The sequence below is a fragment of the Camelina sativa genome, chromosome 9 (genome assembly GCF_000633955.1).
Source record: "Camelina sativa cultivar DH55 chromosome 9, Cs, whole genome shotgun sequence".
Taxonomy (NCBI): Eukaryota; Viridiplantae; Streptophyta; class Magnoliopsida; order Brassicales; family Brassicaceae; genus Camelina; species Camelina sativa.
The window spans coordinates 21759619-21782935 of record NC_025693.1 but is presented as its reverse complement, the minus strand read 5'-3'; the positions used below and the strand labels follow the sequence as shown (position 1 = coordinate 21782935).

Here is a 23317-nt window from a genome sequence, read left to right as displayed (position 1 = left end):
CTAATGAACAAAAGAATAACAAGTTTAAATACTCTGACTCTCGTATACGCTAAGATCTCTAAAAAACATGTTGGGTCAAAATTGAGACTTTTATCTGTAGAATTAAAGCAAGTAGTGAGAAACAAATATGATCGCCGACGACGATGAGAAGTGGCTCGCCGCAGCCATGACCGCCGTTAAGCAAAATGCTTTCTATATGCAGCGCGCCATCGTATCTCTCCTCTCCTCTCTTCTCTTCTTCATCAATCAATTTATTCCATTGGGATCTTCAACCCTAAATTCTGGATTAATTTCTAACGAAAATTCGCAATTACTATGGCAGGACTCCAACAATCTCAAAGACGCTCTCAAGTTTTCTGCTCAGATGCTCAGCGAGCTTCGTACTTCCAAGCTTTCTCCTCATAAATACTATGAACTCTGTGAGTTAATTCACCTTACTTCGCATTTTTTTGGAATTCGGGGGATCAGCAGCTCTTGTGTATCAATTTAATTTCCTTAACTGCGATCTGGATTTGTACAGATATGCGAGTTTTTAATGAACTGGGGACATTGGAGATATTCTTTAAGGAAGAGACGGGACGTGGTTGCTCTATTGCAGAGCTGTACGAGTTAGTCCAGCACGCCGGTAACATTTTGCCAAGATTGTAAGTTCAGAGCATATAACATAGTAACATACATTGTCTTATGTACAACTATATAGATATGCCTATATACTCATCAATCGAATTTTCAGGTATCTTCTCTGTACTATAGGATCTGTATATATCAAATCCAAGGACGTTACTACTACGGATATACTTAAGGATCTTGTTGAAATGTGTCGAGCTGTTCAACATCCTTTACGTGGTCTTTTCTTGAGAAGTTACCTTGCTCAAGTTACTAGGGATAAGTTACCCAGCATTGTTTCTGAGTTGGAAGGGTAAAGGTCACACAACTTAGTCTTTAGCACATTTTTTTTTGTTTAAATTAGGAAACACATGTAAAAGAGGCAAGTGTTTTGCTTTTCTCTGCAGAGATGGTGATGCACAAATGAATGCTTTAGAGTTTGTGCTTCAGAATTTTACCGAGATGAACAAATTATGGGTCCGAATGCAACATCAGGTTGGTTGGAATACTAATGATATATTTCTGCTCTCATATTGATCATGTATATGCTGAATATGGTTGCATGCCGTGAGAGTCCAATGTCTGATCATATGCTATTGTCTACTCTGTGTGAATTTTCCCTACTGAACTGAACCTGAGTTGAGACTTTCTGGTATCCAGGGATCTAGTCGGGAGAAGGAAAAACGGGAGAAAGAAAGGAATGAACTACGTGATCTTGTAATACCATTAACTTGTAGCTCATTCTTCTCATCTAGAAATTTTGCGAGCAATGGTTCTAATTATTTTCTGAAAGACACCTTTCTTCCTTTTTGTTTACTGCCTGATTAGGTTGGGAAGAACCTTCATGTATTGAGTCAGTTGGAAGGTGTTGACCTTGGAATCTACAGAGATACTGTTCTTCCTAGAATACTGGAGCAGGTCTGTTTTTTCTCTCTTCCTTTAGATAATTTCAGCATCCAAGCTTCCGTCTAAGTGTTGCGGTATATGAATTATTTATCACTATGTTTTAAAAGGTTGTCAACTGTAAGGATGAACTTGCACAGTGCTACCTAATGGATTGCATTATTCAAGTCTTTCCTGATGATTTCCACCTTCAAACTCTCGATGTATTATTGGGTGCTTGTCCACAACTTCAGGTACTTTTTCATTTAATCGACTACTTCTTTTTATGCAGTTTAAACAAAAAAAAAGTTAAGACTGTTAATAAACCTCATCCCATCGGAACATGTTTTCCCATTTTTCCCTTTTGTCATTTTGTTTTACAGCCGTCTGTTGATATCAAGACGGTCCTTTCTGGTCTAATGGAAAGGCTTTCAAACTATGCTGCATCTAGTGTGGAAGCATTGCCTAATTTCCTGCAAGTAGAAGCCTTTTCAAAGTTCAATTATGCCATTGGGAAGGTAAATCTTGCATCTAATTTATGAAGTCAAAAGGATAACTGAAATTGGCACTTGAATATAAGTTTAGTTATTTCGGTGGCTAGTATTAGAAACAGCTGAAAATCTAGCTTAATCTCAAAGGTGTTGTGAGATTATTGTGTAATTTATGTTTCCCTACCTGCCTCTGATTGTATCACATTGATAATCTCTTCACAGTTGTATTTATAAACAGTTGATTGATTCTGCCTCAGGTTGTAGAAGCACAGGTGGACTTGCCAGCCGCAGGATCTGTAACATTGTATTTGTTTCTTCTGAAATTTACTCTCCATGTCTATTCGGATCGTCTGGACTATGTGGATCAAGTTTTGGTATAATGCTTTCTGAGCATGTATAAGCGTGTTAAGTTTATTCATGTGTAGTACTTTTTTTAGATGCATAAAGCAGTTCTGATTGTTGCTAATACGCATTGTTGTCTCTCTTTTTTTCTTTAGGGATCTTGTGTTACCCAACTATCTGCAACAGGAAAGCTTTGTGATGACAAGGCAGCAAAACAGATCGTCGCGTTTCTTAGCGCTCCGTTGGAGAAGTATAATAATGTTGTAACTATTTTGAAGCTTACCAACTTTCCTCGAGTAATGGAATACCTTGACCATGAGACAAACAAAGCAATGGCAATTATTATAGTTCAGAGCGTTTTGAAAAACAATACTCACATTTCTACTGCTGATGAGGTGTTTGTTTCCTTCCTCGATTCAGTTTCTTCTTTTTAGCATTCTCTATTGATGTGGAGTTTCCTTTTATTGTTTGTTACAGGTCGATGCATTCTTTGAACTGGCAAAGGGTCTCATCAAGGATTTTGACGGAGCAATTGATAATGAGGTGTTAGAATGTTTGTTTGTCAATTCTTATTGCATTTGTATATACAGTATACTAGTCACTCGAAAGAGTTGTTTTCCTTTAGATAACTTACACTTTCAAACTGGATGAGTTTTAGATTGATGAAGAAGACTTCCAGGAAGAGCAGAACTTTGTTGCACGGCTTGTTCACAACCTCTACAATGATGATCCAGAAGAAATGTCTAAGGTGTGTGTTATGATTAATTGAGGTGTTACTATCAATGTGGCCTGTGTGTACGATTCTAAATTCGTTTACCCAACTACAGATTATTTTCACAGTAAGGAAGCACATCCTGACTGGAGGACCTAAACGTTTGCCTTTAACTATACCAGCCCTTGTCTTTTCCGCTCTCAAGGTCTGTTTATTTTTTACTGATCACTTCTTCACTCAATCTCCAAATTGGAAAATTTAAGCTCAATTAAATTTTTTGGAATGATTGTGTCGTTTCCAGTTCTTTTATGGATTTAATAGACATTTTGTTTGAATTTGGAACTTTTGACATTGTGTTGACAAACATGTGCAGTTAATTCGGCGACTGCGAGGTGGAGATGAAAACCCATTTGGAGATGATTCATCAGCAACACCAAAGAGAATTCTACAGCTTTTAAGTGAGGCAAGTGTACATACATATTGACTGTTATAAAGTAGTGAGGACAGTGCCTTGCTAACATCACTGGCTTTGTCCCGTGAAAAATAGTATTTATTTTTGCCAGAATAATGATGCCAGTCGATTTTGAATCTCAACTTTTTACAGACCGTGGAAGCTCTATCTGATGTTTCCGCACCTGATTTGGCATTGCGCCTCTACTTGCAATGTGCTCAGGTATATGATCCTTTGGTGTATCCATTATCAAAAGTTCAAAACCAACAATAGATGTAGTGCATGAGCTGAAAAATTACTTGCTATTTAATCCTCAGGCAGCAAATGACTGTGAGTTAGAAACAGTCACTTATGAGTTCTTCACAAAGGCATATCTTCTGTATGAAGAAGAAATTTCAGTAAGTGAATATTTTAGGAGGCTACATGCAACGTTCTGCAAGGAAGACCTTGACGTTGCTTAATTTTGGGTGTTATAGGATTCAAAGGCTCAAATAACAGCACTACGCTTAATAATAGGGACACTCCAGCGGATGCGTGTATTTAATGTTGAGAACAGAGATATTCTGACTCACAAGGCGACAGGGGTATCTTTCCTGACAAACCAGTTGAGTAAGTGAGGGCTACATTGAATACTAACAAGGCTAAATTATGTTGTTGTAGTACTCTGCAAGACTCCTTAGGAAGCCAGATCAGTGTAGAGCTGTTTATGAATGTGCGCATCTCTTCTGGGCTGACGAGTGCGAGAACCTGAAAGATGGAGAGAGGTATGTACATATGATTGTATACTGTAAAATCTCAATGTTAAGAAGGGAAACAATTGAGGCATACTGAGAGTTAGTCATTTTGTTGGGAGACCAGGGTTGTGCTTTGCTTGAAAAGGGCACAAAGAATTGCAGATGCTGTTCAAAAAATGACCAACGCATCCCGTGGTACCAGTAGCACTGGGTCGGTGGCTCTATATGTTGAACTTCTGAACAAGTAAGTTACTCGTTTTAGTTGCACCTGTATATGCTACAAAATGTTTGTAATTGAGTACTTTGCTACCACTTTCTCTTAATGGTTTTTATGAGTGAATGCAGGTATCTCTACTTCTTGGAGAAAGGAAACACAAAAGTAACAGGCGATACAATCAAGAGCTTAGCTGAATTAATCAGAAGCGAGACGAAGAAGGTTGAGTCAGGCGCAGAGTCGTTCATAAATAGCACTCTACGTTACATCGAGTTTCAGAGACAGCAAGATGGTGGCATGAGTGAGAAATACGAGAAAATCAAAATGGAATGGTTCGAATAAATTTCTTTCCTGTATTCTTTTAGGCTTCTCTCATCTTGTTGCAAAAGCATGAAGAATCATCTTGAGAAATAAAACTTGTATCATACTTTTCTTTTCCTAGTTACAGTCGCTCTCTACCAATAAACATGTTTGCAAAGTTTGAAACATTAACATACAAAATATGACTCAAAAACGCTTTCAAAACATGGGGTGTGTGTGTAATTGTGCATAGGACTGAATTGTAGAAGCAACAAAAGAGGATGATTCAGACAAACTCCATTAATATTAAGAACAAAAAAAGACCAATCAAACTTGGGTGTCTGTCGATTAACACATTGATTCATTCATTGTTAGAACATTAATATACCAAAACCAAATACATAAAAAAACAGAGATTTCCAATCATAGAATGGAGCAAGCCTTCTGCGCTTTGCTCTTCTTCTTCTTCTGCTTTGGCGGTTGCAACACCACTCGGATGGCTGCGTCAAAAACCGCCTTCACATTCTGCAAAAGCTCACATAATCAACATTAGCATTGAGCCATTGACATTGCATAAGAAATTTGTCCCAAGAGTAGACTAGCCAATATATACCTCTTGAGTTTTGGAACTGCATTCGATGTAAGTAGGTGATCCTATTTGCTTCCTCAGCTCCTCACCCTGAGCAGTAGTAATCGGGACAGCGCCAGGATGGTCGATAAAGAACTGTTTATCATCTCGAAGATCTGGAGAGGAGGAGGAGCAACACAAACTACTCAGTCACAACTAGTAGTAAAGCAAAGGCATAGATCAGGAAGGAGAAAACACAAATGAAAAATCTCACCAAGCTTTGTTCCAACAAGGACGATGGGGACACCAGGCGCATAATGTTTCAACTCCGGGATCCACTGCAAACACGCCACCATCGTGACTTTATGAGAGAGTTCACTATGTGAAGATCCCAATAATATGAAAGAATGATTGATGGATGCTTCTTATACCTTTTTGGAAACGTTTTCATAACTGGCTTTACTGATAAGAGAGAAAGCCAAAATGAAAACATCTGCTCCACGGTAACTCAGTGGTCTCAATCTGTTGTAATCCTCTTGCCCTGTTTTTTCATACCCAATTTTTCAATATCTTCAGATCCAAATTTTTATTTTGAAACAAAAAAAAAAACCATTTCTTGAAATTTCAAAACAAGAACCTGCAGTATCCCACAATCCAAGATTCACGGTGCTTCCATTAACAACAACATTTGCACTGAAATTATCGAAAACGGTAGGCACATAATCCTGTATATTGTAAAAAAAAACCCAAAAAAATGAGATGGTGTTGTTGTGATAATGAAACAAGGAAACATAAAACGATGAGGAGATTGGAACATAACCGTAGGGAAAGTGTTGCTTGTGTAAGAAATCAACAAACATGTTTTTCCGACAGCTCCATCACCAACCGTCACGCACTTTACGAATCTCGAAGCACTCATTTCCCCCCACCCTCAAAAGATTATTAATTTCAGGGAAAATTAACAAAAAAGATTTAGCCTTTTAGATCTTCAGAAGGACTATAGAAGACAGGCCTGGAATAGGAGATTCTTGATATTTGTGTTAATCGACCATCTGGGCATTGCGGATTCGGAAGGAGCGGACTTTGTCCCAAAAAATTGAAAACCCTATTTACCTAAAGAAAAGAGGGGAAAAGCAACAAAACCAAAAAACAAAAATGACAAGAAGAAACGAGAAACAAGAGTTTGTTAGTTAGCTTTGGCCGGGAAAAATGGAGTTGAAACGTTCCTTCCGCTGGCACAAAAATAATCAAAAACTTTTTTTTTTTCTCTTCTTTCTCTATTTACCAGACTATTTGGGGATTTCCTCTTTTAATAGCTTTTCAAAACAAAACAATACAAAACTTACCAATCGATTTTGTTGTGTTTATTTATGGGAAATTAAATTAGGGGACTTGTCTTCTTCTGCCGCCCAAACGAATTCTCTCTCTCTCTCTCTCTCCCTCTCTTTTCTTCTGTTGCGTATACAAATCATGTGAGTGTTTAAGTTATCATTAAACTTGATTTCTTCTTTAAGCAATGTCCTTAATTAACTAACTCACTAACTAACTATAACAAACAAACAATTTCCAAAAGTTAATTATAGGTTGGTAGGTCACCTCCTTATGATTTGACATGACCATTTTTGCATTGGGACATTGTTGTTCTCTTGTAAATATGTAATCTTTTTTTTTTCCTGAAGTCTTTTCAAATCACTATTAAAGAAGTACTGCCGACTCAGAGGAGGATACCTGCCAGGCTGCAACAGCTTCTCCATGCAGCATTCTCTATATCCAAAGCCAGTTTATGTGGCCTGCAAGAATAACGGATCAGAAAAGTAAAGAAAGCTATGCATGTCACATAGATCACTAATGAGTATAATAATCTACTTAATAGGCTGATAAGCATCACTAACAAGGATTACAAAAGTTTATGCAAAGATAAGAGTATGGACAAGCTAAGACTGAGGGGAGACTTCTTTCCTTGGATCTCAACACTGACATCAAAAAAAGGAAAAAGTCTCAATGCATGACTGTAATATGATGCCTACATATACGAATACATGATTCCAAGTTCAAGGTTAATTTCTCTCAAGCCAGTATCTTGGACGAGGTTCGTATCACTTCTTGTAAATGGGGCAATCATGTGAATAATCAATACTTTAGGGGTCTATCAACAAATCAGACATTCTTCAACGCCAACTCCCTTTCTGAAAAAAATTTGGCACACTCTCTTCATCACCTGTTGGTATGATCGATTAAGGTTGGTTTAGGGTTTCCCGATCGGCCTATATCTGAATTTCACAATGGCGAATCGAATCTTTGATGAAGAGCAGTATCAACATCATCAGCAGCAACCAAAGTGGACGCCTTTCTTAACGAAGCTACTCGCAGATCTATTAGTCGATCAAGTCCTTAAAGGAAACAGAGTGAACAATTCTATCCCTAATAAAGCTTGGAACTTTATATCCTCTGAGTTTTACAAAACAAGTGGTCTTAAATGGGGTAAAGAACATCTCAAGAACAGATTCGCTCTTCTCAAACGCCAGTTTGCACTTGTTAAGTTACTACTATCTCGAGATGACTTCATTTTTGATGAATCCACTGGTTCTCTTATCGCCACTGATGAAGCTTGGGACCAATATGTAAAGGTCTTGTCTTTTTAACCTTATGCTCAGAGTCAACTTTGATTCATCTTCTATTCTGTTTTCCTGATCTTTGTGGTATCTTAAGACTCAGGAGTATCCAGATGCAGAGGACATAAGAACAATTGGTTGTCCAATCTACAAGCAGCTCTGCCAGATATTCACAGAAGATTCCATGACCAATGGGAAACATGAAGTATGTTCATCTGAGTATGATGATACTGCTGCAGTGTGTTCTCCTACTCCTAAGAGAAGGCGCAGAGGTGTGGAGGCTTCTATTGCCAATGCTATATTTGAAATGGCAGCTGCGTCGAAGCTGCGGACTACTGCTTTGATGCAGCTGAGTAGGCGGTTCTCTCTTTCCGAGTGTATCAGAGAGCTAGATCGTATTCACGGCGTACCTGAGGATGTTTATTTTGCAGCACTCGAGTCCTTTAATAACGCAAGTGTAAGGGAGACGTTCTTGTCTTTGAAAAGTGACATGCGCTTGGCCTGGCTTCAATGGAAGTGTGCCAAGAGCTGAGAGTTAGTTACATCTCTATACATGGATCAGAAGTAGTTGACTAGATGAAGTTTCAAGGAATGGTTCAATGAAAAGTCTTCTAACCAATTTCAAAAAGATAATAAATAGCATAAACTCAACCTAACATTTTACCAAAAGGTTGGTTTGGAACAAACAAAAACAGAGAGCAAATGGTAAAACAATTTGTTAGATTTGTTATTCTCTAAGGGAGCAACCTCTTGACCTCCTCTTGATCCTCACCGATGCTCTTAGCTTCATTGTACACAGACTCAAAGGCTTGCATACACACACTTGAAAACCCAACCATTGCCTGAAACACATGAGGGAATCCCATCTGCAAGTTATTTAGAGTCATGGCTCTAGTCACGCTCACTGACTTCTCATGCTTACTCTTCTCTTCTTCTGCCTTTCCTTTTAGCATCTCAACCTTTACTCTCTTCTCTACGACAGGGTTCGTTTTCCTGCTCTCAGGCACTGAATATGGACTATACTTACTTTCGAGCGCTCTCAGCGCAGCTGATTTCTTCTCAAAATCTTTTAACATAGCTTCTGTTCTCTTCTTCTGCTTATGCTCGTCGGCCTGTTGAGCCACAATTCCATGGACTGCAGTTAGAAAGCTCTTGATCCCTTCAGATGCTACTTTATCAGGGATACGATCGATAGCCAAATGCCATTCCTCACAGAAGCTGTAGATCTTTGACTCGTAGCTACTCTTAACAAGTGGGTTCTTGCTGAACTGGAACAAACTTAACCTGAGCCAACCCGTGAGAGATTGGATGTAGTCACGCTGAGCCTTGACTAAATTGCAGAAAGAATGATGCCATTGTTGGATCTCGAGCTCAAGCTGAAGAGTTGATTGTCTGTGAAGCTCGGATGTAGGTTCAGTGGATGGAATGGTGTTGAGGTACTTAAGCTGCTGAACAATATGAGTTTGAACCTGGTGGCTCTCGTACATACTCCTCCACATACACATTAGCCTACAGTACATCATACAAGAACCTTTGTTCACAACATAGACCAAATGAAGGAAAATGAAGCAATGGTATATACACACAACTAACCCTTTAACAAGCTCGACGAGCTGAGGATAAAGCTCGGTCTCTCTGAGCTTGATGATCTCGTTAGAAGCGCTTTGGATGGCTTGTGAAGAAACTGAGAGTTGAGATTCTAACTTCTCAACGTCTTTCTTAGCCTTCTCAGTCTTGAGATACTCAGCTCTCTTCATCTCAAGCCTCCTCACTTGCTCCAATTTCTTCTCATGCTCCATCTTTATGCTCTCTGCATTCTGCAAAAACCCACATTCACAGAACAACCAACACAGTCACTCAATCACTGACTCTGCTTGGCAATATATTTGTGTCAGTGTCACAAGAGTCATTATAAGAAATTAAGTACACACGTGGGTCTCTTACACTATCTGCTCACGCTTGGACCCACCACAAGCCTTTAATGCCACACACATGAATCAAACAAATTCCAAAAAATAAACATTTATCCATATTTGGATAGAAAAACTAAGCAAACCAATTTCTAAGATTCAAACTTCAAAAGTGAATAAAAAATTGAATTTGGAGAATAAAACATACTTCCACGAAACTAAACATCCACACATATACATCCAAAGTCTAAAAACTGTTCAAAAAAGATTGAAACTTAGTCAATGAAATGAATGAATACCTTGACCTCTTGAAAAAGTTTCTTCTCCCAAGCATAGAGTCTGTCCACTGTAGAGGAATGGCTACCAACAATGCAGTTTCCTCCAACTACTACTCCTGCGGTTCTGTATTCGTTTAACTTAGGAGCAAACCCCCTTGTCCAAAACGACGTCGGATTCAAATTGCATTCGTAGTTACTGTACATTTTCCCTGGAGACACACACAAATCAAAATCACTCAGCCACCTTAAGTAATCGTGAAGAAGACAAGAGCTTGATTGTTCACCTGGTTTGGTAAGACCAGAAAAGGCAGTGATGGAGGTTGAGATTTCAAGGAGAGAAGAGAGAGAAGCACCAGAATCTGCAGCTTTAAGGAAATACTCATCGACTTCTTTAATAATCTCCATTAGATCTTTACCATTCCTCGACACCACAACTGCTAACTCACTTCCCGTCGTCGTCGTTGTCATTGTATCTTTAGAGAACCCACTCACTACAGACGAAGCTTGAGGAGTAGCTGTCGTCGGAGCAGTCGTGACAGCAGCGTCAGAACCAGTTCCGGTTCCTGTCGCGGTTCTTGTTGCGGTGGTGGTGGTTGTGTCTTCCTCCCACTCTTCCTCTGAGGAAGAAGGAGGCGGCGGTATAAACGGATCCCAGAAGTCCCATGTAGAAGAAGGCGGAGGAGGAGGAGGTGGAGGCGGCGGCGGAGGAGGAGGAGGGAGAGCGGATGAATTGGTGGTGGAGGTCCAAGTAGTGGTTTCTGAACCAGGGCTAAGAGGAGGAGGAGGAGGACGCGGCGGAGGTGGAGGAGGAGGAGATGGAGATGGAGGATGGTTGTGGAGGTGAAGAGGAGTTTCTTTGGAAGAGAAGTGAACAAGGGAAGAGCCGACGGCGCGTAGAGAACGGAGATAAAGCGCGTGAGAGACAGAGAGAGTTTGTCTAGCTTTGACAAGCTGTTTCAAGTACCTCTTCCTTGCTTTGCAACGAGACACTATCTCTTTGCTATCTATCCTTGACTGACAACAACCCATTTCTTCAACTACTCTTCTTGTCTGAAAATGAAAGTGAAAAAATGAGTCTTTCCTCTTCTTCTTCTTCAACCATGCATCTCTTCTTTTTCTCTATGTTCTTATCTCAACAAATCTCACACTCTCTCTACCCACAAACCATTTCTTTCTTCTATGTTACCTCGTTTGTGTCAAAAAAAAAAAAAAAAAAAGAAAAGATCTAAGCTTTGTCTTGATCTAAAACTCAAAGAGTTTAACTTAAGGATTTAGATGTTGAAGGTTAGATGATTTTGGTATTTTAAGAAGAAAGAAATTTAAAGAGTTTTTTAATGGCAAGTGAAGGCCACTTTGGCTTCCCTGTGGAATGTAGTTGGAATTTGAGATTCTTCTTTTTTCAGTTTTAACCTCACACACTCACCATTTGGCTTTGGTCGGAGAGCCCTTTCCCCCAATAAAATCACTTCCTTTTTCCTTTTCATTTCTTCCAAAAACAATCCGTTTGACCACAATAACCTTTATTTCTTCTAATTTTTACAGCCATATACCATATACTCCATCTGTCTCACAAAGATTGATGTTTTGAGATATTTTTTTATCCCACAAAGATTGATGTTTTGTAGATTTGAAGAAGTACTCATTGAAAATATTTAAGAATTGTTATTGGTTTAAAATTAAATAATATTCCTTTAATCAAAGAAAAATATATATTTAAATTTAGTAATCATTGTTTTCTTAAACTGTGTAAAAGCTTAAAACTTCAATCTTTATGAGACAGAGGGAGTAATAGATTATAGATATATCAAATTCTGTTAACAATAATATACTTTTTGCCTTTTTCTGACAGTCAAAGTGTACATGACTCGAATTAATGCTATTACCAAAAATGCCTTAATTTCAAATAGGGAGAGAGATTAAGGAAAATACAAACAAATACTAGTACTACTTGTTTCACACCGTTTCATTTGCCGTGTTAAAAAATAAGGGCACGAGGGGTAGGTACTAACCGGAAGTAAAGACAATTTCAACGGCTGTATTTCGACAAGTGGAGTGGGCAAGCGTTTCTTTCTATAACTTGGGGAGCACAAGGGGCCAAAATTCATATAACGGATACTAGTTTCCCCTAATTTCTCTACTCTCTTAACCACACTAGTTTTGTATGAGTGATGTGTGTGAATCCAAAGAATAAAGACTTTAACCACTGGATTAATGGTAATTTAGTAATCAGATTTGTATAGATTAATGGGAGAGAGTCACAATCAATAACAATAGTTGTAGAAGGCAGTGAATATATTAATGGGAGAGAGTCACAATCAATAACAATAGTTGTAGAAGGCAGTGAATATATAATAACTTCAACTTTCATTATTAATCATCAATGACGACAATAATTGTGAAAACAAAAAAAAATGGCAGCAAACATTAAAGCTGACAAAAACATTGATAAATTACCAAAGAAGAATTAAGCTCATCTCCTTTTTTTTTTTTGCTTCAGTCACTAAACTTAAGAATTAGAATGATAAATAAATAGTAAATAGATTTTTGGTTAGAGACTCTGATTGATGCACAAAGTGATGTCCTGGAACACCTTGAGCCTCTTCTTGTCCACTTTTGTTTCTGTCCCCAAAACAGCAGCCAAGATCGCATCTTCGAAGTCTTTGTTGTCTGGTAATCCACATTCTGTTGCTTTCTTCTCCATCGACAGTCTCCTTTTCGCGCTTGCCTCTACCTCAAGATCATCACCACCACTACCACTCATTACTCCCATGTTTTGGCTCGATGATCTTGTTCTCTTCAGCTTCTCGTTGTTACTTATGATCAACTTTGAAGAGAAGAACGGTTTTGCATCAACCCTCAATGGGTTTACAACTACTGGATTCACACTCATCTTCACGTTCTCGTCACCGTATCCATCGTTGCTCAAACCAACAGGCTTCGATTTTGGTTTCACGTTCTGCTCACTACAAGGCTGAGGTTGCCAGATAGAGGAAGATCCAAAGATGGCGTCAAAGAGCCTTCTTTGTTCAACCTTATCATCACCTCCTCTTCTCATCATCTCGGATCCAAGATCGTTAAGCATCTGTTGCGCTCTCTCGTAAGCTTTAAGATGAGAATCCACTCCTCTAGGACCATCCACGACAGCTGGTTTCACACGTCGTAAAGTCTCTTTAGCTTCATCAATCCTTCCTTGCTTCATAAGGCAGATACCAAGGTTGCACATTTTGTTGTTGTCTGGTGCTATTGATAAAGCCCTCCTGTACGCATCTTCAGCTTCCACAAAATTGTCTCTTTGCATCAGAGCCCATCCCAAGTTTCCCTATTTCAAAACCAAACTCAAATCCAATTCAGAATAACACAAAAAAAAATTGGCAATTGCTGAAACATTACAGACATATTGAATTATTTCTGCTTACCAGTAACCGAGTGGCTTCTTGCTCCACAGAGACCTGAAACTTCTTGCCTTGAGATCTCGCGGTTTTGGTTCGTTTACCATTAAAGGCGAGACCTTTTTGTATCAAAAAGAGTTTGTGTTTCAAAAGTCCAATCTGGTCATCTAATCTCCCACATCTCTGCAACAACAAACAATTCCATTTCAATACAAAATTGCAAAATGAAAACAGAGGAATAAAGGGGTTATGTGTAAAAGGACGAACCTTGTAGAGATCTAGAAGGATATTGTCGAGAGACTCCTGGGCTTGATCTGAACACCTAACTCTAAGAGATTTGATGGCTTCAATGGCTTCTTCAGCGCGGTTTTGTTGCTTCATCACAATAGCCATGTCTTTCAAAGCACTGTCCACTCTATCTCCAGCATTAATGGCCTTCCAGAACAGAGGAATTGCTCTCTCTGGATCCTTCTCCACCAACTAATCCATAAAAAACTCATTATCAGATTCAATTGCAAAATCAAACCCAAAAACATAAATTCAGATTCCGTGGAATTCAGATCTAAACAAAGGGATATGTATTAGAGTAGTAATCACCTGAACATTCTTTGCTCTGACATAAGGACTGTCTCCAACAGGGACTTTGTGGATAGCATGAAACGATTCAGACTGAGTACGGGAGATACCAAGTGGCTTTGCAGGAGAACACGGGGCTGATTTGGTCGGCCTGAATACATCTCTCATCATCTTTGGAGCAAATGGAGAAGAAGAGAAAGAAGAACAAGATGACAAAATGGGAATCTCAGAGGGAGGAGTAATGTGGGATCAAGGTTTAGATTTAAGAAGGATTGAGAGAGAGAGAGATCCGAAATATTATAAAAGATTTAAAATTTTCGACCGTTGAGGTGACTAGCCGTTGCGTTGCATTATTTTCTATTTCCGCTAATTACTGGGGGAGCGTTTAATTTTATCATCTACTACTCCCTTGACTTTCATGTATTTCTGGTTTCGCCCCCGCCTAAACAAAATCAAACAAATTTGGACATAATAAGATTTTGAGATGATTTTTTTTAAAGAAACATATCCATTACAGTTTAGATTTCTCTCTATCTGTAGATTCAGTACATTGGTTTGTGTTCAATTTTAAAATCTTGACGAATCAAGAAAATTCACTAGAAAAGACGATTGTGATGGGCTCGTTAACATCATGATACGGCCCATTAAGCCCATAGTTTGAGTTTTTTTACCGTATCTTTCACAAAAGCATTGTGTATCAAAATTTGCTGTAAAAAGTTTTGTTTTTCACCAGCCGCCGCTCATGTTGCTGTGAATCTTGGAGTTTTGGGATCGGCCTCCTTTGTCCTTGTATGTGTTTCTTGACGACTGCGACTTTCTACCTCCTCTGGCTGCTGCCATGGCTCTGCGTCTTTGCTTTCCCAACTGTTTAACCAGCTCTGGATCATCCTCTTCCTCCTTCTGTATTACAAAGGAAGTAACACTGATTTTGTTAAGTGATTCCATTAGTTCACACTCACTTGATTTACTTACACGGAAGATACTAACCTCATCGCTTTCAGCATCATCTTTGTCTTCACTGTTTTCACCTTTCTCGGTATCATCCAACTTAACTTCTGCCTCAACACCATCTGAACTTTTCTGCTCCTACATCATGCCAATCATACAATGTAATGTAAGAACATCTCCACTTGGCACAAGTTTAATATTGGTATTAAAAGACAAACAATTTGAAATTGACAATGGTTTTAGTGAGTTATATCGTGAAGTTGGAAATTTCATACCTTCTCTTGCAACTGTAATGATTTCAATTCATCAACGTTTTCCTCTTCATGGGAGTCACATGTCTGCTCTTCATCATCAGATTCATCATCCTCATCAGAACCTTCACTCTTCTCCACCCCACCTTCAATAAACTACAAAAGACAGAGACACATGTTCATTCTATATATTTCATTCAATAAATCACCAACTGACACATTTGACTGCCTAAAATTCAAAAAATATACGCAAAACCAAGAAATAATTGGTAAACAGTGTTATAACTTAGGTCATTACGTACTTTATCGAGGTCATTCTGCTCCTTTCTTGTGAACCCACTAGCTTCTAGATCTCTATCCAGAGCATTAGCATCTTTAGTTATATCGTAGAAAGATGGTCTGCTGTTCTCATCCACCTCCGTCTCATCTGATTCACCTTTATCTTCATGGAAAATCATATTGAATCTGGAAAAAAAAGACCAAAGTAAACAAAAATTGAGAATTTAAGGGGGTCAATCATGACATGGATTCAGCAACGGAGAGAGTATCTGCTACTAGGTATTGTGAACAAATTATGTATTCAGAAAAAAAAAAATCAAACTGTTAACTAACCTTTTTCTAAAAAACTTGAAGATGCACTCGATATCACGGTCAAAGTACCTGAAAGACAAAATTCATAAGCAAACCAAGCACACTGCATGAAAAGTTGAAAGAGAGTACTGATGCATGGTGCAGAGATGAGACACATACATCTGTGCATTTCGGTGTGAAACAGATACCATTTGTGGAAAGTCAATCATTGTTATCTTCTCTTCATCATCAATCTAAAATATACAAATATTAAACAAGAGGTGACAATGAAAATTGTTAAGAAGCAGAGGGTAGAACGAACATGTACAGAAAGTATTAATTAACTTAAATAACGATTCAGCTTCAAGTAACTGCAGAGAAGGCATTACTCAACTAGATAAATTGAACTATCTTACCATGATGTTAAATTCATTGAAGTCACAATGAATTAGACCATGCTCAGCCAAACGAACAACAATCCCAATGATCTTCTCAAAAATTGTCTCAGGGTTCTGTAATTGCTTCACTTGAACCCTGTCATAAAAGAAAATGTGAACAAATGTGATTCACAGCAGCAAGGTTGTACATGTTTCTTAGTGAGTGAGTGTTTAAGAAACTTGAATCCAATGCATAAACTCCTTAGTCTAAAGCTTAAAATTAATGTCTGGCCAAAGAACATCAGTAGATGATGACCAACAGCATAAAATCATAACAAACTTTATTTGTGTGAATATGTAGGTAGGTCCTTACATGGGGTAACCTTGCACAAGGGACATGATAACACAATGCCTATTGCAGTCAATAGCTTTTGGAACCGGAAAGTCATGTTCTTCCAAAGCCTGCTCACCCGGAAACCAAACAAAAATTATGTTAAAAATAATAAAAGATGATGCACCCACAAGAATAGTTTTACATTAGTGGAACAAGGCATATAACCTTCATAAAAGCAAATTCCTTGAGAGCCGCAAGTCTGGAAAGATACAACCAGCTGAAACTACTGCGATGCCTCAAGTAGTCACGCTTAGACTTGACAGCCCTAAAGGAGGTTCTCCCTAGTCTATGTAACTTCATTGCCAGAATAGTTCCATCTTCCTGAGCGACCTCAAATATGTCTATTATATGTGAAGAACAAATAAACAAGATAAATCAGCCACCGATAAGTATCTCTCGTCAAACCAATATATAAAATATGTCGGAAAGGAACACACCTGACTCTTTACCGACCCCAATTTGACGACCAACACCAGTAAATATACCACGGTTGACCAATGTTTTAATAGCAAGAAAGTCATAACCAAGATAGGTGAGTCTGAATCCATCATCTAGAACAAAAGATAAGAAAAGAAAGCAATAAACTTTAGAGATTCTGCAACTTTCTAAGACTGCCTATCCTCATGACACATATCAAGAATAACTAATAATGCCTTCAGAGATAATAACTCCTCACATTTAGAGGCATCGTGGTGCAAGAGCTTATACTTAAGCAAGTTCTTCAGGACCTTGTATGTGCCTCCATGTCTGTGAATATAAAAGGTATGTCAATTACACAATAAGTTTCACCAAAATGAAGAAATAAGAATGGAAACATCTAAAAGCATCAAGATGAGTCATACTTAAGACAAGCAATGCGCTCCACAAGCTCAGAAGGAACAATCTCATGCTGCCAACACGAATACAACAGAGTAGTTTCAGAGGTAATACAATAAACCCTAAAGCATAAAATTCATTCAATTTAAGAATGAAATAAAAAGCAAACAGAGACCACTAACGTTTCGCATTCCCATCTCGACAGCAGTGAGAACTCGAAAATCATCTTTGGATAGATATCTCAACACATTCACGTCAAGCTTCATCCTTTACGCCTCAGTGTAAGACCCTTTCTACTCTGATTCAAACCTGCCTAATAAAGATAAATTTCTCAAATTAAAGAAGTGATATTGAACGAAACCCTAAACGACAAACCCACAACGAACAATTCGAATTTCAAAGCTTTAACATTTGAAGTAAACACTATGGCCCTCGACGCAATAAGTAGATGCCGACTAGATACGATGGAAAATCCTAAGTAACCTAGGTTAAAAGTTTCGACTATGACGGAGAGGTAAATAAGTTTTTGTCAATCGAAATACAAACCTTGGAAGAAGGAGAGAACTTAAACCTACAAACGAAACAACAAGGGAGATGCGAAAGGAACTATTGATGTAGCAGAAAAACTTAAAAAGCTAACCTGAGACTAGTGAGATTAGAGAGGCAACAGAAAGAGAGAGCGCGGCGGCGGCAGAGAGAAGAAGAAAGTTTTTGGTGGAGTCAAAACCCAATGGTTTGGATGAGCATCCGTATAATAACCATTTTGTAGGAATCCGAACAACAATGTCGTTGTAGTATAGTGGTAAGTATTCCCGCCTGTCACGCGGGTGACCCGGGTTCGATCCCCGGCAACGGCGAATTTTTTTTTTTTTTTTTTGAAGAAATTACAAGTCAAAACGACATTTTGATTGATTGCCAGCTTGGTTTGATTGTAAAGTTATGAACACGTTTAAGGAGAAGAAGGTATTGCTGCTGCTGTCTACGGCATTTTTTATGGTTGAAAAGCATTGCGTGTCTGCATAATAATAATCTTCAGGATTACGATATTTTGCTATTAAAATGTTGAGGTCAAGTTAATTGGTTCCGCTTTGTTATGTTGTTCTCTTCATGTTATTCATTTGTTACAGATGAACAAGTTAATGGAGAGAGGCAAGGATGAACGGAAATGTTTTCTAGAATAGACAAAATAAGAGGAGAGAGGGACAAGTTTTGTAAGAAACCATGCATCCACGAGAAACCTACAACAATGCTTGAAAAGCTCTTAAAATGCAAATGCAATATCCTCTAAGAAGCATGTTGAACAGGCCATAGGTCTAGTGACAAATGGCTAAGTTTCGTACTCTGCTAAATTGTCAATTATGATGTAAAGCAACAATGTCAAATAAACTAGTAATCCAACAAAACCAAACCATTCCACGCGGTCCAGATTTCGCTCCAACCCTTGAATATCTGACTTTGAACCAACATTACAACTCAGAGTCTGAGACTGCTACTGTAACATCTGGTTCATGTTTCCTTCGCAGGGCCTTTCTTGGCCGCTTCTGCAGCAGCCTTCTCTGCTTCGATCTCAGCCACAATAATATCGATTTCTTCTTCTTCTAGCTGCTTCAGAACACCTTCCTCTCGTGTCATTACAGCAACTTCAATGTTCTTTCCCCCGCTCTCAACTACCTGTAAAATGCAAAGCCTATCAGCTTTTGACAAAATCCACTACCTGTGCTTCTACTAAGTAAGCTCATCCAACATTATCATCCAACTAAATTAGTAAGATCTTCTATATTTTCGAAGACTTTCACATTCTCAAACACTGTCAATTTTTGTACGCTTTGCATCTAACCTAAAGCCACCTTTCAAAAATGGAGAATTATACATGTGGTTCTAAGTATAGCATGTTGCTCACTACATCAGCAGCTTAGGCTAGGAATAAACCAATAGGTACGATCTCATTGTCAAGCTTAGCAACAGGGCACCCAGCAATAGCCTAGAAGAAAATTATTTGGTTTCGTTATAGAACATGATGGGATAAACTAACCTCAAGCAGAGCACGGATAGCAAGCTTAACAGTTTCTTGGCCAGAGCAATCTTTATAGTTTTTCTCCAGAAACTCTCTAATAGAGTTAGAGTTTCTCCCAGTAGCATTAGCTTTCCAAGCAGAGAACGTACCAGATGGATCAGTCTGATAAAGCGCGGGTGTACGAGTGTAAGGGTCAAAACCAACGATAAGAGTGGAAAGACCAAAAGGCCTGACACCACCACTTTGAGTATACTTCTGTTGAAGACCAGCTATGTAGCGAGTGATGTACTCAACAGTGACAGGGTCCTCCAAGGTAAGCCTGTGGCTTTGACACTCTATCCTCGCTTTGTTTATCAGGACACGGGCATCTGCCTTCAACCCAGCACAAGCCAATGCAATGTGATTATCAAGACTCACAATCTTTCTAGCTGATCTGTAAGAGAAAACAAAACAATAAATTTATCAAAACTCGTGCGATTAGGAAGGACCATCAGCCAGATCTGACATAGTTGGAACAGGATGAATCAACACTCGTAAAGAAGAAAACTTCAACTAGGGTTTAGCTTTAATTTTACAATCTAACATTCCTAGATTCCCAATTACAAAGTGATACAGTAACCCAAATTCAAGACAAGTAGCAATTGAGTAAATCAAGCGATCCAGGTGAAAGCAATTAAAAGTCAAAAATTAAAGTGCGGAAAACAAAGCAAAATGGACTAAAAAAACAACTTGAATCGGGAGAGATCGGGAACAATACCTAGAATCCTGGAGCTTAGGGGTGGATTTCTTCTCGACGGCGAGGACAACAGTATCAGTGCCGCGGACACCGACGGCGGCGTTACCCTTGCGGACGGCTTCCAGGGCATACTCGACCTGGAATAGATGGCCATCTGGGGAAAACACTGTGATTGCTCGATCGTATCTCGCCATCTCTCACTTCTCTTCTTCTCTCCTTTATTTTTCTGGGGGTATTTGTGAGTGTTTCGTTCTTTCTCCCTTCTTCAAAACCTCTCTTTCGTTTTTTTGTTACTTAACAAACGACTCCCAACTTAGGCGACAAGCCAAGATCCCCAGTTCTAGCTTAATCACCTGCGGTCACGTTCACGGTAAACAAACTCCTTCCAGCCAATCAGAAAGAATCATCACTGGGCTTCTTTATGAAGTTGGCCCCAAGGCCCAAAAAGATGGCCCAATTCTTCAAAATTGTTAAAACTCCTAACATGGTTTTTCATGAATCATGATCATTACTTCACTAGAAAACAGTAAACAATGTCGGATTTCAAAAGAGACAAGAGGTAGCGGTTTGAAATATAGAACAGCTTTCAATAACATTAATTGTTATCGATTTTGTGATCGATAACTATTAAAGCAGCATATCTCTTCTCAATGCATATATGTGAGAAAATTACAAGAAACTGTTTATATAGTTTACATAGAATCACAATATACACAAAATAACTAAATATTGAGTACATCAGTCAATCTTCATATACTTTTCCACAATGAAAACTAAATGCGAAGTATAGATGAACAGTTGAATTAAGAGGCTGTTTACTTGGACCCTTTCTTGGCCTTTAAATCAGAAACAGCGGACTTGGCCAATGTTGTAGGCTTTAAGACACTTTTGGGGTTAAGTGCCTTTCGGATCTTGAAAGCAACCCATGCGGTTCCAAAAGCATGTCCTGCTGCATCTAACCCTTCGTTGGTTGCCTCTGCTGCTTTTGTGCCGTACCTGTAGTCTCACAGCAAAAAACCATTAGGTAACTTTGATCACCTGCTGAGATAAGTGACTGTTTTCAGATGCCTTTTGCTAATCAATACCTGTGATTGACGAGTTCTGTTGTGACAGTTGATGAAGTTGACATTACATTTTTCCCAGCCACTTCAACAGCATCACAGATCTTGCCTGCACGAGATAAACAGGTAATTAAACACGAAGCAAAGAAGGCAATGTTACTAATGCCATGTGCCTCAACAAAAGAAGCAGCAGGTTTTGAGTGTATATCAATGGTTTGTTAGAAGAGAGCCCAATGAGGTAGAGGAAGACACTTCCAAGATCAGTTTAGAAGCGACCCAAAATCTATGCCCACAACTAAATATAGAAGAAAGATTGCAAATCACTTGGTAACTTTCAACTCAAGCACCCCAAAAGGAATATAATGCTCCAAAGCCTATTAGCCTAACATTGTTCAGGGCAAGAAGCAGACAACCACCATATCAAAGAACTAATGGAAAAAGTTCTATTCCAAAAAACTCGGGAATTATGGTACTAGCCATCAAATGTAATTTTGGGTAAACAAGAATAACTATAACTGCTGGTGAGATGAAAGAAAGCAAGGCAATTCTCGCATTAAGAAATTTCCATGACTCTCCCTCCAAGCATGGCAGAGAAAATTTGAGAAAACCAAAAAAAGTAATGTACTTACTAAATCCATCGAGGGATGCCAGAACAATCTCTCCAGGCAAAAGGCCAAAAAGCTTCTTTCCAGCTTTTGAGTTTGCCACTGAACCAGTGATGAATCCCGAGACTTTGACAACACCAGAAAGAACACCAGTCGCAACTTTCTCTGTCATTTGTGTCACTCTCTTAACCCTTTACATAGAAACCACAAAAATGGATATTAGCAAAGGCATAAAATTTTGTTCATTCAAGAAATAATACCATGAAGAATGCACATTGTAATTAAAATTTTAAACAAGAGATTCTCATCTCTTCTCAAAGAACTGGTCTTTTGCAAACAAAAGCATCTCTTACTACTCAGTTTTCTAATGATCATGAAACAAAGAACCTACTAGATTCCTATCCACTTACTTCCAAGGTCAAAGATACTAAATTCCTAAGTATCACCATACCTCTTGATTCTCCTCAGTGTCTCAGGGCTAACATCCTTCTCCTTCTCAGCACGACTAAGCCTATTCTTCATAACCTCGTTTCCTTTCCTTAGTCTCTCCACAGTCACATCCCCACACCACAGTATCCCTCTGATCAGCTTACCAGACCCGGAAGCTATCATTTTAGCAGTATTGTGACTGTAATCCTCAACATTAGGCGCAAGTGTAGTCCAATACGCCGCACATTGACCCTCCACAACGTCTTTCCTCTCACCCTTAAGCTCCTCCGGCGAAGTCTGTGCCACAACTGAACTTCCCAGCACCTCTTCACCCGTCTCCTTTGCCTTTTCAGACATTCTCTGCTCTGTGAAACAACTATAGTCTCTCAAAACCTGATCAAGCACAAGCAACACATTCTCTTGCCCTTTGGAAGCAATGGTCAAACCGTAATTAAGAATATCATCATCCGAATCGGACCCAGATCCCTCCTTCGGCGGATGAATCGAGAAGAAATAGTGCGATTCATCGACCTTAGCCGCAACCTCGTTCTTCGTCAACGGCCATTGAATCTCATCCCCAACATTGGCTAGAACAGCGACGATGTTATCCCCTTGGATGATTCGAACGACGGTGAAATCACCGCAGGCGAGTTCGACGCTGTAGGATTTGTCGATTAGGTTGAGAATAGCCCCGGGGACACGGATGAGAACCTCCTCCGTCGCCTGAGGCGGAGCAGACGGTGATTGGTTTCCGGATGCATCTCCGTGGTGGTGAGGGAAGAGATTAGGTCCGAGATTTTGCGACGAGAGAGATGGGTAGAGGTGAGGGGAAGAAGGGTAAGGAGGATTCGTCTGAGCAAAAGGATTATCAGGAATTGATTGATCGATTACCGGATACATCGCCGGCCGTTGCTTCTCGTCACCACCGTGTGAAGGATTCATCTCCGTCGCGGTTAGAACAAAATGGGTTTGATAGATTTTTAATTTTTCGAGAGGGACATTACGTAAAATAGGAATTGTGTTTTTAAAACCAATAATATTGAATCCACAC

At 39.1% G+C, this 23317-nt stretch overlaps 8 protein-coding genes and 1 non-coding gene across 15 annotated transcripts; 3 read left to right on the top strand and 6 right to left on the bottom strand.

Annotated features, from left to right (window-relative positions):
- On the top strand, nt 48-4924 carry LOC104711673 (vacuolar protein sorting-associated protein 35C). Its single transcript, XM_010428384.2, has 21 exons — nt 48-211; nt 323-419; nt 521-644; nt 734-919; nt 1014-1101; nt 1267-1323; nt 1435-1524; nt 1620-1742; nt 1872-2006; nt 2237-2353; nt 2477-2716; nt 2799-2864; nt 2980-3069; nt 3149-3238; nt 3407-3496; nt 3638-3706; nt 3802-3882; nt 3961-4068; nt 4145-4248; nt 4343-4462; nt 4564-4924. The coding sequence occupies exons 1-21, from the start codon at nt 128-130 to the stop codon at nt 4772-4774; spliced, it is 2370 nt and encodes a 789-aa protein (XP_010426686.1). The 5' UTR covers nt 48-127; the 3' UTR covers nt 4775-4924.
- On the bottom strand, nt 5015-6733 carry LOC104711672 (rac-like GTP-binding protein ARAC11). The gene is made up of 7 exons (XM_010428383.2): nt 6647-6733; nt 6121-6413; nt 5938-6025; nt 5732-5841; nt 5575-5638; nt 5346-5476; nt 5015-5257 (listed from the first exon to the last, which is right to left on the bottom strand). The coding sequence occupies exons 2-7, from the start codon at nt 6217-6219 to the stop codon at nt 5156-5158; spliced, it is 594 nt and encodes a 197-aa protein (XP_010426685.1). The 5' UTR covers nt 6220-6413; nt 6647-6733; the 3' UTR covers nt 5015-5155.
- Nucleotides 7432-8444, top strand: LOC104715543 (L10-interacting MYB domain-containing protein-like). The gene is made up of 2 exons (XM_019230021.1): nt 7432-7927; nt 8016-8444. Exons 1-2 carry the CDS (start codon nt 7583-7585, stop codon nt 8442-8444), a joined length of 774 nt encoding a protein of 257 aa, XP_019085566.1. The 5' UTR covers nt 7432-7582.
- Nucleotides 8505-11575, bottom strand: LOC104711671. Of its 2 annotated transcripts, XM_010428381.2 has the most exons (4): nt 10385-11574; nt 10122-10309; nt 9506-9729; nt 8505-9421 (listed from the first exon to the last, which is right to left on the bottom strand). In XM_010428381.2, the coding sequence occupies exons 1-4, from the start codon at nt 11127-11129 to the stop codon at nt 8647-8649; spliced, it is 1932 nt and encodes a 643-aa protein (XP_010426683.1). In that variant the 5' UTR covers nt 11130-11574; the 3' UTR covers nt 8505-8646. The 2 variants fall into 2 exon arrangements, with proteins under 2 accessions (XP_010426683.1, XP_010426682.1); XM_010428380.1 differs by having other exon boundaries at nt 10122-11575.
- Nucleotides 12593-14342, bottom strand: LOC104711670 (protein POLLENLESS 3-LIKE 2). The gene is made up of 4 exons (XM_010428378.2): nt 14087-14342; nt 13757-13969; nt 13517-13672; nt 12593-13419 (listed from the first exon to the last, which is right to left on the bottom strand). Exons 1-4 carry the CDS (start codon nt 14234-14236, stop codon nt 12649-12651), a joined length of 1290 nt encoding a protein of 429 aa, XP_010426680.1. The 5' UTR covers nt 14237-14342; the 3' UTR covers nt 12593-12648.
- On the bottom strand, nt 14631-18152 carry LOC104711668 (serine/threonine-protein kinase rio2). 6 transcript variants are annotated; one of them, XM_010428376.2, is made up of 14 exons: nt 18062-18152; nt 17604-17734; nt 17448-17494; nt 17282-17352; nt 17043-17156; nt 16771-16946; nt 16585-16673; nt 16251-16368; nt 16015-16088; nt 15877-15924; nt 15567-15729; nt 15289-15420; nt 15053-15151; nt 14631-14962 (listed from the first exon to the last, which is right to left on the bottom strand). In XM_010428376.2, the coding sequence occupies exons 2-14, from the start codon at nt 17685-17687 to the stop codon at nt 14792-14794; spliced, it is 1386 nt and encodes a 461-aa protein (XP_010426678.1). In that variant the 5' UTR covers nt 17688-17734; nt 18062-18152; the 3' UTR covers nt 14631-14791. The 6 variants fall into 6 exon arrangements, with proteins under 6 accessions (XP_010426678.1, XP_010426679.1, XP_010426674.1 ...); XM_010428377.2 differs by having other exon boundaries at nt 14631-14965; nt 15053-15145; XM_010428372.2 differs by having other exon boundaries at nt 14631-14965; nt 18062-18151.
- On the top strand, nt 18207-18278 carry TRNAD-GUC. The gene has a single exon. It is a non-coding gene; the product is annotated as a tRNA-Asp (tRNA).
- Nucleotides 18578-20492, bottom strand: LOC104711667 (proteasome subunit alpha type-7-A). Its single transcript, XM_010428371.2, has 3 exons — nt 20193-20492; nt 19454-19868; nt 18578-19092 (listed from the first exon to the last, which is right to left on the bottom strand). Exons 1-3 carry the CDS (start codon nt 20363-20365, stop codon nt 18928-18930), a joined length of 753 nt encoding a protein of 250 aa, XP_010426673.1. The 5' UTR covers nt 20366-20492; the 3' UTR covers nt 18578-18927.
- Nucleotides 20793-23276, bottom strand: LOC104711666 (senescence/dehydration-associated protein At3g51250). The gene is made up of 4 exons (XM_010428369.2): nt 22289-23276; nt 21862-22028; nt 21257-21341; nt 20793-21167 (listed from the first exon to the last, which is right to left on the bottom strand). The coding sequence occupies exons 1-4, from the start codon at nt 23206-23208 to the stop codon at nt 20987-20989; spliced, it is 1353 nt and encodes a 450-aa protein (XP_010426671.1). The 5' UTR covers nt 23209-23276; the 3' UTR covers nt 20793-20986.